Source organism: Globicephala melas, chromosome 16, assembly GCF_963455315.2.
Source record: "Globicephala melas chromosome 16, mGloMel1.2, whole genome shotgun sequence".
Taxonomy (NCBI): domain Eukaryota; kingdom Metazoa; phylum Chordata; class Mammalia; order Artiodactyla; family Delphinidae; genus Globicephala; species Globicephala melas.
Window position 1 is genome coordinate 8,089,895 of NC_083329.1, and position 15,535 is coordinate 8,105,429.

The window sequence follows — 15,535 nt, forward strand, 5'->3', positions numbered from 1 at the left end:
ATGCAGAAGATCTGAACAACACAGTTGATACATTTGTTCAAAATTATATGTGTGGGGCTTCCCTTGTGGCACAGTGGTTGGGAGTCTGCCTGCCAATGCAGGGGACACGGGTTCGAGCCCTGGTCCGGGAGGATCCCGCATGCCGCGGAGCGGCTGGGCCCGTGAGCCATGGCTGCTGGGGCTGTGTGTCCGGAGCCTGTGCTCCGCAATGGGAGAGGCCACGACAGTGAGAGGCACGCATACCGCAAAAAAAAAAAAAAAAAAAAAAAAAATTATATGTGTGGAACATTGCATACAACAATCACAGAATTGCAATTAGTTTAAATGCACATGGAACGTTAGAGTTGACTATACGCTGAGTCATAAAGGAAACCTCAACAAATGCCAAAGTATTGACATGATTTAAAGTATGTTCTCTGTCCACAATGGAATTAAAGTAGAAATCAGTAATAAATAGATAACTGGAAAATCCCTAGTAACTGGAAATTTAAAATTATACTCCTAAATAGTTCATGATCAAAGAAGAAATCACGACTGGAATTCATATTTTGAACTGAATGATAATGAAGGTATGACATATCAAAATTACAGCATGTGGCTAAAGCAGTGCTGAAAGGGACTTTCTAACCTTAAATGCACATATTAGAAATGCAGAAAGACTGAATATCAGTGATCTCAATAAATTGTACAAAAAGAACAGCAAATCAGACCTAAAGAATTACCGAGAAAAAGATAATGAAGATAAGAGTAGAAATTAATAAAATATTACTTTGAGCCTTAGGAAGTTGCTGATATTCAATCATTTTGATCTATAAAAACAGTAGTTTCATATGGTTCTTAATAGGAAACAAATAATAGAGAGAGTAAACAAGGCCAAAAGTTGATTGTTTGAAAAGATTAATAAAATGAATAAACTCATGGCAGACCAGGGAAAGAGGAAAAAAATCAACTACCAATGCCAAAATTGGAAAAGGGAGCATTGTTAAAAATCTTATAGACGCGAAAAAGACAATAAAATGATACTAAGGACGTGTTTGTGCCAATAATATTGAAAATAGCTGAAACGCAATAATTCTTCAAAAGACACAAGTTACTAAAACTGACAGAAGAAGAAATAGAATATCAGAGTGGTCCAATACCTACTAAAAATGTCAATTCATTATTAAATATTGTCCCACAAAGAAAACTGCCAATTTCAGAATGTTTGAGTTCTTCCAAACATTTGAGAAAGGTATAGCACTTAAAAAAAATCCAGAAAATGGAAAAAGGGAAGCATTTCCCACCTATGAGTTTGACATAAATTTGATATCAAAATCTGATTAGGACATTACAAAAAGCAAATTTATGAAAAAATTTCTTTCTTGAGCATAGATACAAAAAATCCTAAGCAACGTATTGCCAAATTGAATCCAGCAATATGTGGATCCAGCAGTCCATCACCACCAAGTGGGATTTATTCCAGGAATGTAAGTGTGGTTTAGCCACAGTTGTAACCAATTGCTATAATTCACCACATAAACAGAACTAAGGAGAGAAATAATATGATCACTCTGATAGATGCATAAAAGGCATTTGAGAAAATTCTGTAGCCATTTGTGTTTAAAAGAAAAAAGATCCCTTTAAGCTAGCAATAAAGAGGAACTTTCTTAATCTGAAGAAACATATCTACCAAAAGCCCATGGTGGAGTATAGCCAAGCTCCTTGCAGTGAGGGGCACTGGGGCTCACACTGCAGACTCTGCTTGGAGCTCCTGCTATGACTCCAAAGCTTGTATGTACTGACTCATTTTGAGAACTAGAAGTTTTTTATAATGTGAAAAAAAGAAATAGTCCAAACAGCAGGAATTACATATTCTCCTGTTATAACAGTAGAAAGTATTTTGATAGAAGCTGAAAGACTCTATTCAGCATTTTCTGAACATAACATGATATGGAGATGCAGCAACCATCTTACAACCCATCTTACAACCCTTGGAGACAATGAGTATGAAAAATGAATGTCTACTGATGTTGATTCTGGTACAGTCAACCAGCTGCATAAGTGCTAGCAGCTGCAAACATCCAGATTCTCTTGTTATGTGAGAAAGAATGAACTCATACTTGGTTACAATAAAAACAAACTAACACATAAACAAAGGAAAAAAAACCCCTACTGGAAACGTAGTGAAATACTCAATGGTGAGATACTTAAACCTTTCCTTCAATCTCAGGAATGAGACAAAGATGTCTATTATTAGCATTTCTTTCAGCATTGAACTGGAGATCCTAGTCAGTATGATAAATAAAGCAAGAAAAAAAAAGAAAGCCCTAACAATTGGAAATAAACAGAACTATCATTGTTCTCAGATGACATATCATGTCCTTAACAACATCCAAAGGAATCCCAAACTCTTAGAATTATTAATGAATTAGCAAAGTGGTTGGATACACAGTCAACATACAAAAAGTATTTATATTTCTACATACCAGCAATAAAAAAGGAGAAAATAAAACTTAAAATATTATTTATAAAATAATCAACATCAACTATCTAGGAATAAATCTAACAAAAGGTAAGTACAATAACACCTAAATAAATAGAGGGGTATACCATGTTTATGGATTGGAAGATTTAATATTGGAAATGTTAATTCCTTTAAAACTGACCTATAGATTCAATGCCATCTCAATTAAAATCCAAAAGGCTTTGTTTTGGAAATTGACAAGCAGAATCTAAAATTTATATAGGAATGCAAAGGGCCAAGAACAGTCAAGGAAATTGTGAAAAGCAAAAACAAAATGGGAAAATGTACACTACCAGATACAAAGACCTATTATAAAGCTACAGAAATCAAGACAGAGTGGGTTTAACATAAGATAAGGAACAAAGGAACAGAATATAGCATCCCCAAACATACCCACACATGTACAGTCACGTGATTTACAGCAATGGTGCTGTTGATGTGCAATAGGAAAGTAATCATATAAATGGTTATGGGTCAATTGAAAGCCCATATGGAAAACAATGTATCTTGACCCTTACCTCACACCGGTACCAGTCCGTGGCCTGTTAGGAACCGGGCGGCACAGCAGGAGGTGAGCAGCAGGCGAGCAAGCGGAGCAGCTTCATCTGTATTTACAGCCACTCCCCATCGCTCACATTACCGCCTGAGCTCCGCCTCCTGTCAGATCAGCGGCGGCGTTAGATTCTCATAGGAGCGCGAACCCTGCTGTGAACTGCGCATGCGAGGGATCTAGGTTGCGCGCTCCTTATGAGAACCTAATGCCTGATGATCTGAGGTGGAGCTGAGGCAGTGATGCTAGCGCTGGGGAGTGGCTGCAAATACAGATTATCATTAGCTGAGAGGTTTGACCGCACAGAGACCATAACAAATCAATGGCTTGCAGACACATCAAAACCCTATCAGTGAGTGGCTAGTGAAAACAAGCTCAGGGCTCCCACTGATTCTGCATTATGGTGAGTTGTATAATTATTTCATTATATATTACAATGTAATAATAATAGAAATAAAGTGCACAATAAATGTAATGCGCTTGAATCATCCCAAAACCATCCCCCTCCCCGGTCCGTGGAAAAATTCTCTCCCACGAAACCAGTCCCTGGTGCCAAAAAGGTTGGGGACCGCTGGTTTAGAGGCAGACAGAGAACAGGAGAAGAGGAGTCCAGACAAATGGAACAGTATGTGCAAAGGCCCTGAAGCAAGAGAGAGTATAATCAGTATCAGGAATTGAAAGAAAGAGCATGGAAAACAGGAGGTAAGCAAGGGTCTTATAGAACATGATGAGGAATTTGGTCTTAATACTAACATAGCTGATACTTTAAGCAGGAGGTGACATATTAGTATTTCATTAGAAAAGTAAACCTCTGACTGCATGATAGATTGGAGGACAGTTTACATTTCAGAAGACCAGTGGGAAGCAACTGCAATAGTCCTGGCCAGAGAGAATGGGCTGGGTGGTGGGAGTGAAGATGGAGGGAGTGAAGAGATTCTAGAAGGATGTGGAAGGTACAATTGACAGAACTTGGTGATGGTTTCACTGTAGGGGAGAGAGGGAAAGGGGGGCCAAGGAGGACTCTGGGATTTTGTTGCCCTGGGTAGATGGCAGTACTTTTTCTGAGGCAGGGGGTCCCAGGTTGAGGTACAGAGTGGACGAAATAAATCAGTTGGTTTGGGCGGGTTCAATTAGAGACATCGCTGAGACGGTAAGTGGAGAGGTCAGCTAGGCAGAAGGATGTGATGTAGGTCTGCCGTTCAGAAGAGAGGGCTGAGCCACATCATTAATTACCCTTCAAACATAAGTGTTGGATTTGTCCATATTTGTTTTTTTTTAAGTTTGAGAAATTATTACTTGGTTTGCATTTCCTTTTTTCTCTCTCCCCTTTTCTTTGGAGGACTTGTTTGAATTTTTCTTTCCACCCCTCTCTTATTGTTTGTGTGCTTCTTTTGACTGAGAAGCTTCCTAAATTCATCACTTCCACCCACGCGTGGGTGAGGGATACACCCCTCACCTCTGCCACCCCTCACCTCTGCTGACTGCCTCTCTGGGTCACTGTGGGGTGTGATCAGCAGAAAAACAGATGGCAAAGGAACTGCAGATGCAAGTCATTTGGAAATAATTTGAATGTTGGAAACAGTTTGCCGTTTGGGGTGAGGATCATTTTCCGGTGCAAAGGGCCTGAGCTGTTGCTGAGGGGCCTTTCGAAAGGCGTGCTTAGCACATCTTAATCTGCAGGCGTGGGCTCAAGTCCGTAACCTCCTGCGGAGGAGCACGTTGTTTGATAGATCCTGGCTCCCAGCAGGTAGTCACAGAAAGCTGGTGGACAGGTGAGAGAAGGGAGAAAGTTCAGCAGAGGGTTGGCTTCCAAGCACATATAAAAGCACCTAAAAATAATTTTTGAACGAGTCAGGCAATTCAGAATGAATAGAGCCAGCAGCTCTTTCTAAACAAACTTTACTAGACAGTATTGATTTGGACTAGAAACTGAGAACCTTCTTGGGATCTGTCTGGATCCTGAGTCCAAGGAGATTTCACAGTAGGAAAACAAGGATTCCAAATGCTTCAGCTGGTGGAATGTTCTAAAAGATTAGTACATTGGTGCTTAGTTCCAATATTTAAGAAATTTGAAAGGAAGACGCTCAGGAAGACTTGTCTATGTTGCTTAACAATTAATGTTATAAAAAACTGAGGCAGGGGCTTCCCTGGTGGCGCAGTGGTTGAGAGTCCGCCTGCCAATGCGGGGGACGTGGGTTCGTGTCCCGGTCCGGGAGGATCCCACATGCCGCGGAGCGGTTGGCCGCGGAGCCATGGCCGCTGAGCCTGCGTGTCCGGAGCCTGTGCTCCGCAACGGGAGAGGCCACAACAGTGAGAGGCCCGCGTACCGCAAGAAAAAAAAAAAAGAAAACTGAGGCAGAGCTGAAAAATGTGTTTTCCGCAGGAAAGTCATTTTTTTTTTGCTTATCAAATTGACCTCCACTCTGGGAAGTCAACTTTTGGCTCTTTTCCCCTCAGTAATTTCTGTGCAGTAGGATGTGATGAAAGGGGTCTGGCCTGGGGCCCAGATATCACTGGATTATTGCTGGCTGTGGAGTGGGGTGGGAGAATTGTCTGCACGGCTGTGACAGCCCAGGAGAAACCTCGTGTGTCTTAGAGACTCAGGCTGCTGTTTCTGTGGTTGGTGGGATCTAGTTTGTTATGTTCCCAAACAGTTTTCCAAATGAAATTTCTAGGCCAACTTGCCGCTTTTGCTGAGATTTCTTTCCCACGTGGAACTCTACTACTGTGTGTGACGTAAATGTTCAGCATAAACAAATATGTAAGTTATTTGTGTACGTTTATGTGCATGACCAACGTTTAGTTCTTACTGGGGGCCAGGTATTGTCCTAAGTGTTTAAAGGGTATGAAACCATTTAATGCTTACATTAATATTTTAAGCTTGGTGCTCTTATAATTCCCACTTCGTGGATGAATAAACTGTAGCCTAGATGGGTCTGTTACCTGGCCAAGGCCACAGGAGGATGAGCAGTGGGGGCCAGGGTGTGACCCAGTACTGTCCACCTCTGGGACCTGCTTTCTCTATTGCTGCACCTCTGCATGGAAGAGGGAAACATTTTGAAGTGTGTAGTCCCAATGGTGTTTTGTTTTTTCTTAGGAGTGACTGGGTAACCTCCTATAAGGTCATGGTGAGCAATGACAGCCATACGTGGGTCACTGTTAAGAATGGATCTGGAGACATGGTGAGTCTCTTTTCCCTCCGACCACGCCCTTGGTGTCTGGCTGTGCAGGGCCTGGCAGAGGCAGTGGACACCCGACCAGTGTTTGCACCTGGATGTTGCCTGGTTCTGTGTCAACCCAGACCAGCCATCCAGTCTGATGGATAATGACCCCCTTTCCGTACCCAGAAGCTCGGAACCAAGTGGCCCACATTTAGGGCTCCAATTCAGAGCTGCTGGAATTCGGTCTCTTCCACAAGTCACAACTCAGCCCTGGAAGGTCAGCGGCCCATGGGGAATATTGGGACCTGCACAGCTAGTCATTTATAGTAGTTCCTGAACTTTCTTTAACGACCCTGGTCTTTCAGCTCCACGCTTCCCTCCGGGTTAGCCAGTTCCGATCCTATCACCCTCTTCCTCGGGTTCTCAAGTGCAAGTTCCAAACATGGTATCCAGTGCCTTCCAAGATCTGACTGCAGCCTCCATTTCAACCTTCTTTATCATACTTACCGCGCCCCGCCCACCCCCCCAACCCTGCACACACTCCTCTGTGTTCCAGTAACAGGGAGATGGTTGCTCTTCTCCTGAATCCCATCTCTGGGCTTCTCCAGCCATTGCTTCCTTTGCTTTACAATCCCTCCCATCCCCACACATCTAAAGACTTTTCCTTCAAGGCCAGTTCAAATGACACCTCATCCCTGAAGCTTTGCCTGGTCCTTTCCTTCTTCTGACATCCCAGAGCTTTGTGGATGTCTCTTTGCCATGGCACTAATAGATTTCACCTATGACATCTAAATATAACGCCCCTCCTCCTCCCTGCCCGCCCCACTAGACTGGGGCTTCCTGAGGGCAGGGTCCAGGCCTGATCCATTTCTCCTTCCCCCTCAATGCCCAGCTCACGTTAGGTGTTGCTCGAGATCTTGTGGAATGAGTGAATTACTGACTCTTTCATGCCTTGATAATCAAGCTCTAAAAGATTCTCTTTTTTTCCCCTTGTGCATAAGTAGATATTTGAAGGAAACAGTGAAAAGGAGATTCCTGTCCTCAACGAGCTGCCCGTCCCCATGGTGGCGCGCTACATTCGCATAAACCCACGGTCCTGGTTCGATAATGGGAGCATCTGCATGAGGATGGAGATCCTCGGCTGCCCGTTGCCAGGTGAGTCTGCCCGTGCTTCCTGCAGGGCAGGAGTGCTGACGGAGCGCAGGTGCTTAGCCAGCAAGGTGAATAAAAATAAGCCACACAGTCTTTTTCTCATGTAAAAAAATACCACATCTGTTGCAGAATATTTAGAAAACATAGGTAAACAAAAAGACAATAAACACACATCTCCCATAACCCCACTCAGAAACGCCGTGAACATTTGGTGTATTAAAGTAATGCGTCAGCTGTGGTTTTGCCTACTGGGATTTTAAGATGATATATGTTGCAAGGTTGAAAATTCACTCAAAGCTGCTACTCAGAAGCAGGCAAAAAAAAAAAAAAAATTAGATCACATTGTTTTTGGTAACACGTTTAATTGCCCTTGACTGCTCCTGCTACACTGGGTAGAGGAGGTGGTAGGAGTTAATTTTAAACTTGACCATGTCCATAGTCTCTCCGTAAAAGTAACTTCGCTTGGATGCCTGTGTCTTTGGGAAAATGCTTGCTCCTTTCGGCTGTGCTCCCCTTGCCCTGTCTTCACATCGTGGTATCCGGGTGCGACCGCAGAGTGGCAGGAAGATGGGGGCTTGAGTTCGCACGTGGACCCTTGCTGGTGTCTGCTCTGGACAGGCCGATCTTGTTTGGCTTTGGTGCTCTGTCGGCCTTTCAGAACTTACGAGTTCGTGTGCATACGGAGCCTTATGTGGCAGCCCCTTCATCCTGTCCAGACATCTCCAGGGAAGGAAGCTGGCCTCCAGAACATTCCTAAGGCCCTTCACTAGGGCCTCTAGGAATTTCCACTTTCCTGTCCACCCACAGTCAGGCCGTAGGGAACGAGGAGCACAGCTTCAGTTTCTCTCTCCTATACTTTCTCCCCCAGGAAAGCCTCAGCTTTCTTGTCTAGTGAGAGTCAGGCCTTGCTACCTCTGGATTCCCCCTGCCAGGGGAAGGGCACCACCAGCTCTGATGTCTCAGGTGCCGCTATATCCGTCACGCTATTTCTGTAGCCATCCCACCCCCCACACCGTGAACTTACAGTTACTGAGTTTTCGAAGCATATTTTATGTCGTTTATTGCTTTTCCCTCAATCCCGTAATATCCATGATCTTGCTTTGCCAAGTATGAATTTGTAGAACATACGCTCTGTATTGGTGAGAAAGATGGGTCTACCTACCTACCTACTTACCCTCACACCAGACGGATTCTTTGTTATATATTTGTGCTTACTAGACGGCAAACTTTTTTCATGTCATTTAAACTATTAGAGACCATCTGTCTTGTGGATGCTTTTATTCTAGTCTGCGGACAATATCTCATGTTTTCAAACTGCCTCTTATAGTTAGAAGTTCAGTTGTGTCCAGTGTTTTGATTCTCTACAGAATCCCACAGTGCGTATCTTTGTTTCTGTGTCATTGTGCGCGTCCAAAATTATAGTGTAAATGATGGGATTATTGCTCACATTAGGTTACGGTGGCTGGGATTGCTGGTGGAAAGGAAGTATGTGTTTCCAAGGACGATCCAGATTTGGGATCCGGGCCTCCTTTTGTGGCTGGCTTAGCCTGGGGTGACAGTCGCCTGCTGCCGCCCAGGGCCTGCTGGGCGTTCCTGAGTTCACTGCATCCACAGGCACAGACGTAGGCGGGGGTCTGTGAGGCCTTCTTCATGCCAGGTCACTCAGCACAGCCTTGGTCTGCTTGCTTTAAAAAGCAGGGTCACGGTTTCTCTCTGAGGGCGGGAATTCATCTGTTGTTGGTAAAGGGCAAAGGGCAGCCTGTGAGAGTCTCATGAAATAAATATTTTCCTGTTAAGTTATTCTTGGTGTATGTTTGAAGATAGGTCCTGGGGGCAATTTAAACACAAAGACAGAATTACCATGTGAAACCTGGATGGGTTTCAAGTATGGACTTGGAATGGTTCTATTTTCCAACCCTGAATACTTAGGGCCATTTTTCTTCTAGAAGTTACTTAGCAGTCTGCCCAGAGGGGAGCTGGCCTTTGTGCATGCCGCCCAGCGGTGGTCACATCTGAGGGCCTGGGGTGGCACAGGGGCCCCATGTCCACGTGGGTAATTGAACCTTGCTCAGTTGCCTTGTTGTCGACGCAATTCCTTTATGCAAGTTAACGAGGCCAAAGGCAGGGGTGACCCAAGCAACTGAGCCGCTCAAACCCAAGGTGACTTTGTGCTCTACATGCAAACGCCCAGAGTCTATCTTCCTGGAACTCTTGTTTATGAAAACATTTACCTTTGCTTCTGCTTCTTCTCTGTTCTGTCTTCCCTGTCTTCCTGTGGACTCTCAGGTGAGAGCAGAGGAAGGGGAAGATTCTTTTTAAGTCTTCATGAATAATGTGTCCAGAAATTTTTGAACTAGAAAATGAATTACACTATACCATGGTCTATTAATAGGACTTTTAAAGCTCGAATAGAAAAGGGGGAGTGTTGTTTAATGGTTATAATTTCAGTTTTGTAAGATGAGAATGTTTTAGAGATCTGTTTCTGCAACAGTGTGGATATATGTAACACTACTCAACAGTACTCTTGAAAATGGTTAAAATGGTAAATTTTATGTTATGTGTGTTTTACCATGATTTAAAAAAATTTTTCAATTCAAACAAATCTTTTAAATGTTGTTCATTTTTTTAAAAAGTGAAAGGAAGTCCTCTTCCCCAAATTTGAATGGACTTGTCCATTTTGGACTAAGGATCTATGCATATCAGAAACTCTGGGGAGAGCTTCGTAAGATAAATTTTTAATAATGAAGAATTCAGGTGAAGACACACGCCAGCTGAACTGCAGATCACAGCCTTGGTGGTTTTCAGGTATTTTGCTGTTGCAAACAACACTGCAATGTGCTCTGCCTCGTTCAAAAAAGAGCTCCTTGTTCTGCACACGATTTCCCCACAGGGTGACAGGACTGTGCCCAGGGTCCTGGGAAATAACTCTGCAGGGCAGGCGGTGGCAATGCTTGAGCCCCTGGTGCTGGTCTGCAGCTTCTATTATGAATGTGAGACTCTGACCTCTTTGGGGCAAGTCTTCACTCCTCCCACCTCGTCTTCCTGGCCACCAGGTCTGAGCAACTGTCCTCTCTCTGCACAGTGCCAAGCGGTCCAGGGTCTTGAATTTGACCCAGAGGAGCTTGTGGTGAGCTGTACAAAGATCTGTGGAAAGGAGCTTGTGTCCCTCAAGCATGGAGGAGCTGCTAAAGGGCATCGCCCCTGAATCATCCCTTTGGGCAGGCCAGGACCCGTTGAGATGCTGTGTCTCCTTTCTCTGACTACACATACCCTCCATTCATAAGCCACTGAGAAAATGTTTTAATTGTAAGACCACCTACAATCTCGCTGAACTGTAATAATGTTTCAGCCTGCCCCACCCCCTCTCAACAATTTGTATAAATTGGGGGAAGGATGGGTTCTATTGGATCAGCATAACCGCAACGACCTTTTAAATCTATTTGCTTTACTACCTTCCACTGTTCTTCACCAAGTCAGGCCACACTCCCCCCAAAATTCATGTCCACGTGGAACCTCAGAATGTAACCTTTTTTTGGAAAGAGGCACTTTGCAGATGTGAGTAGTTAACGATGACATCATACTGGGTTAGGGTGGGCCTTAAATCCAATGACTGTTGTCCTTAAGAAGAGAAAACAGAGCCACACAGGGAGAAGGCATTTGATGACTGAGCCAGAGACTGGAATCATGAGGCCACAAGCCAAGGATTGCTGTCAACCGCCAGAAACTGGGAAGATACAAGGAAGGATCTTCTCTGAGAGCCTTGAAAGTGCACGGCCCTGCTGACAGCTTCATTTCAGACTTCTGTCCTTCAGAAATGTGAGAGGAGAAATTTCAAGCTACCTAGTTTATGACACTTTGTTATGGCAGTCCTAGGAAACCAGTACACTAACAGATCCAAAGACGGCATAATGTTCCATAATTATCCTCAATCCTGAGGATGTGCTTTTCATTTACCACTCGCTCCACCCTACCCTCCATTCTCTGTTCCACCGTAGTGATAAGGTAATAGCATCATGGCATAAAGTGGGCCTCTTCTCAGAGGTCACCTGGGCCCTAGAAAGTGCTGTCTTTTTGTAACTAGCCCTTTCTACATAACTTGATGGGAGTATCCATCCATCCATCCATCCGTTCATTCCTCACTCATTCATTCATCATCACACGCTTCAGGAGCACCCGTTCGGAGTCAGGGCCCAAGGATTCTAAGTTAAGATGCCACAATTGCTGCTCCCAGAGCTCTCGCTGTCCAGTGGGGGAGGCGTGGCGGCGTCTTTTCCCCAGTGAATCCCTCTCAGTTCAGGGGGCTCCAGGCTTGCTGGCTGCAGCCTGTCCCCCCTGTCGCAGAAGGCATCTTGCCCTTCTGAGTTTAAATAAACGTGTGATTTCTCTTCTTGTCCAACTGCCTGATGTTGATTATCTTAGGAAACTGTATAAACAGCAACACTCTTGAAAATTGTCTTTCCTGACAGTTTCTCCTGTCAGTCAGGCCGCAGATTGGCCCTGGGACTTCCTGGAGAAGGTGCGCCAGCCAAGAAATCAGAGCGTTTCCTGGACTCACGCAAGCAGCGTGGTGGAGATGCTATGCGGTGGGGTTATATGAGGCGGGGCAGCAAGGAAATAAGCATGAATGATGTGCTGCTCCCTCTTCGGAGCCACATGGAGCTGTGGGTTTGATGCTTGCACTGACAGTAATGACCTAAGATCATAATGAGCTCTGCCTGGGGGTCCACGTCTCCCCCTTGCCCCTTTTGGAGTGACCTTGTCATAAGAACAGTCAGATGGCGCTGGACAAGTGCGACTTCTTCTCATTAGGGAGCCAGCTCTTTGCAGAAGGGGTTTGGTGCTGTTTGCATATGGTACCAGGTCATCTGTGCTCAGGGCTCCGTGCTGGGGGTGTCGGGGCTTCGGGAGGTCACAAGGCCACAGTGATGGGCATTTCCTTGGGTGAGGGGCTGGCCTCGTGGCAGGGAAAGAAAGCTCTGTGGTGGCTGCGTTTCTGGTATCCCCCTTAGTCCTCAGAGAGCACTTGGAGGCCAGCAATATTTTTTTTAAATGAGGTGAAATTCACATAACATACAATTAAGCTTTTTTAAAGCATACAGTTCAGTGATAGTATATTCACAAGGTTGTATGATCACTGGCTCTTTCTAGTTTCAGAACTTTGTCATGGACCCAAAACCAGCCTGGACCCACTGAGTAATCACTTCTGGATCCCCCTCCACGGGGTAACCTCTAATCTGCAATGTCTCTATGGATAAAGCGTGTCATGAGACTAGCGATCGTAGATTGCAGTGAGCCCCCTTTCCAGGAAAGACAGCCTTTCCTCTCCCAGCTGAGCACCCGCAAAGCAAGGTCCCAACCCCCAGAGCAGCAAACAGCTGAGCAGAACGGTCCAAGAATGGTGGTGTCCCCTTGGATGTCCAGGAATGGGGTTTGGTCTGCATAGTGTAGTGAGCTGGTCCCGGATTTGGGATGAGAATAGCGAGTGTCCACATCAGTGAGGAGCTGGGAACGTTCAGGTGTGGACTCGTTTCCAGGGCTGCCGTAACTAAGTACCAAAATCCAGGTGGCTTAGGATACAGAAAGTTATCGTCTCACAGTCCTAGAGGTAGAAGTTTGAGATCAAGGTGTAGCAGCGCTGGTTCCTTCTGACGCCATGAGGGAGAGTCTGTTCCGTGCCCCTCCCCCGGCTGCTGGTGGTTTGCTGTCTAACTTTTGACATTCCTCAGCTTGTTAGACGCATCACCCCCATCTCTGCCTTCACTGTCACATGGTGTCCCCTGCGTGCTTCTCTCCATGTTCACATTTCCCCTTTGGATAGACACAGTCATAATGGAATAGGGCCCCCCTAAGGACCTCATGTACACTTCATTAGCTCTGTAAAAACCCTCTCTCCAAATAAGGTCACGTCCTAAGGTCCTGGGGATTAGGACTGCAACATATCTTTTTGGAGGGGGGCCATCATTCAACCCCAAAGAGGCTTAATGAGTAGCCCCGTTGGGACGGAACAGGACTTTGAGTCACCGAATAAGAGACGTAATGTTGGGAGGGCAGTTTTAGACTCCATGTGCCCCGCCTGCAGTTTGTCTATTCCCATTACTAAGGTGTTCCAGAAGGAATCAGCTGGTTTTCAGTACATCTGATATATGAAACCAGCCACATGAAAGGAAGCAGGAGACTGATTCTCCAGAGCTCCATCTGCAAGGATAAAAGCCTTGCAGACTAAATCCGGACTTCTGTTTCAAATGTCGGAAGTCCTACTCAAATTACCTTGGGAGGGGTCGGGGGAGAAGGAAAATTTTCGCTCACAGGAATGAAAATTCCCGGGGTAAATCTGACTCTGGCTTCAGGTAGGAATAGGTCTGCAATCTCAGGGCCTTCTTGTGCAGTCAGGGCTCCTCTCCCACCACCGTGCAGGCAGGAAGCTTGGCCACTAACACCCCAAACTCATCCACCATGTGAGTGACGCCAGCAGGAGACCCTCATGGGGAGGAGCTCTGGGAGGAGTCGTCTCATCAGCCCAGCTTGGATCCTGGGACCATCTCTGAGCCAGTGGCTGTGACCAGAGGACGTGTGTTTTCATTGGCTGAACCTGGATCACACGCCCATACCTGTGAGTGCTGGGCAAGGCTATTCCATTGGAAGCATCTAGAATAGATTCCCCACAGGAGACTGGGATTCTTTTGTCCACAGAAGAGAGAAGGGGACAGTGGGTTTGGCTGACTGACGGGGTGGGTTTGTAGACTATGGGCCCCAGGGAGGCGGGGGGGCGGGGCTTGCTTCTCACTCCTTACCTACAGTGTTGGGGCCCTGATAGGTTCTCAATAAAACTTTATCCAATCAGAATAAGTGGACACGTTTAGAAGTATTTCTTCGAAAGGTGGAAGACTGAAGGTTGTGAAAATGTTCACCTGTGGTTCTGAGTCAGTTCTGGAACTTGTATGCATACCCTCAAATTGATTAGTCTCAAGGAAGGAAGGATGTTGCCAAACATGGCGATCTTTCTACGTTGAGTTCTGAGTTTGTCTTCAGTCCTTTTTAAGAACCTTGAAGACATAACTTGCGCTTGAAGACAAAAGGGGCTTTTCAAGCAGAGTCTTGTGAAAGGCCCCTGGGACTTGGGGGCGGGGTGTTGAATAGCTCTAAGGAATCGGCAGTGTAAAGTAATTCAGTGTAAAGTAATGTGAAATGTGCTTTACCTTGGCTTTGAAACATACAGGTTTGGAAATCAAAGGGCAGGAGGCTTGCTGGAGGGTACGGTCAGCCTGCACTCCCCAAAGGAGAGAACTTGGAACATAACTGGGGGCCTTTGCTGAACCTGAACTACTTTTGCTTTCTTTCTGGGACAGAATGCCAGTTTACATTATTTCTTTTTCAATGGTGCTTATTTGTTTCTAATAGTGTTACTGGAAAACCTTCTGTGAATATTAAACACCAAGTCGTTTTTGGTGCGTGGGTCTATATGTGATTTTCACCGTGCCGCATGTGGCCGCAGTTCTCAAGGGTGAAGCCAGTCTTTAAGGGGCCCTCGGCAGGTAGGTTCCAGGTGGCAGTCACGCCAGGTGGCTGTGGATTGCAGACAGGCAGCCAGCTCGCGTGATCGCAGATGTGTGTGATGTGCACCGCGGACCTCAACCCTGCTGGCAGTGCGCTCAGTACTTTAACACGGTGCTTCTCACACTTGTGGATTTTTTAAAATGTGGATTCGGATTCAGTAGGCGTAGGCTGCGTCTTACAAGCAGCCAGTGTTGCTGGTCTGCGGCCTTGCTTGGTGGCACGAGTTAGGACTCCCTGCTCCTAATACCACTGGGAGCTGGTGTTCGTCCTCCCATCACCCGCCACCGCCATCACCTCCAGAATTATCCCTTGAGCCACTTGGATCAGACAGCTGCTATGGTTCCAGCTTTGCTCACGTGGTTCCGGAGTTAGTAGGTTAACTTGTCTGAAGTACCACGTGCTCTCTGCCTTGGGGAGGGGTCTGCGCGGACCGGGATTTCTGGCTGCACGGAGCTGGGGCTGGAGATGGCAAGCCTGGCTGAGGCTCTGGAAGCCTCCGACTCTGTCAGGTCAGGAGAGGGCCCACTGAACGGTCCCTGCCCCCTCATCCCCCTTCCAGCTCTTCCTGTTCCCTTGCCCCTCCTTCCTTCTCAGTGCTCATTGTTTCTGTAGTTG

General features: G+C 45.8%; 1 protein-coding gene across 4 annotated transcripts in view; it reads left to right on the forward strand.

The window, feature by feature from the left end:
• The window catches only part of CPXM2 (carboxypeptidase X, M14 family member 2), a 154,912-nt gene that overhangs the window by 77,920 nt on the left and 61,457 nt on the right, over positions 1–15,535 (forward strand). For all 4 annotated transcript variants that reach the window (XM_060286060.1, XM_030831987.2, XM_030831990.2 and 1 more), the window contains 2 exons: positions 6,151–6,235; positions 7,219–7,369. In XM_060286060.1, the coding sequence (XP_060142043.1) occupies positions 6,151–6,235; positions 7,219–7,369 (236 nt within the window). The remainder of the gene's footprint in view (positions 1–6,150; positions 6,236–7,218; positions 7,370–15,535) is intronic.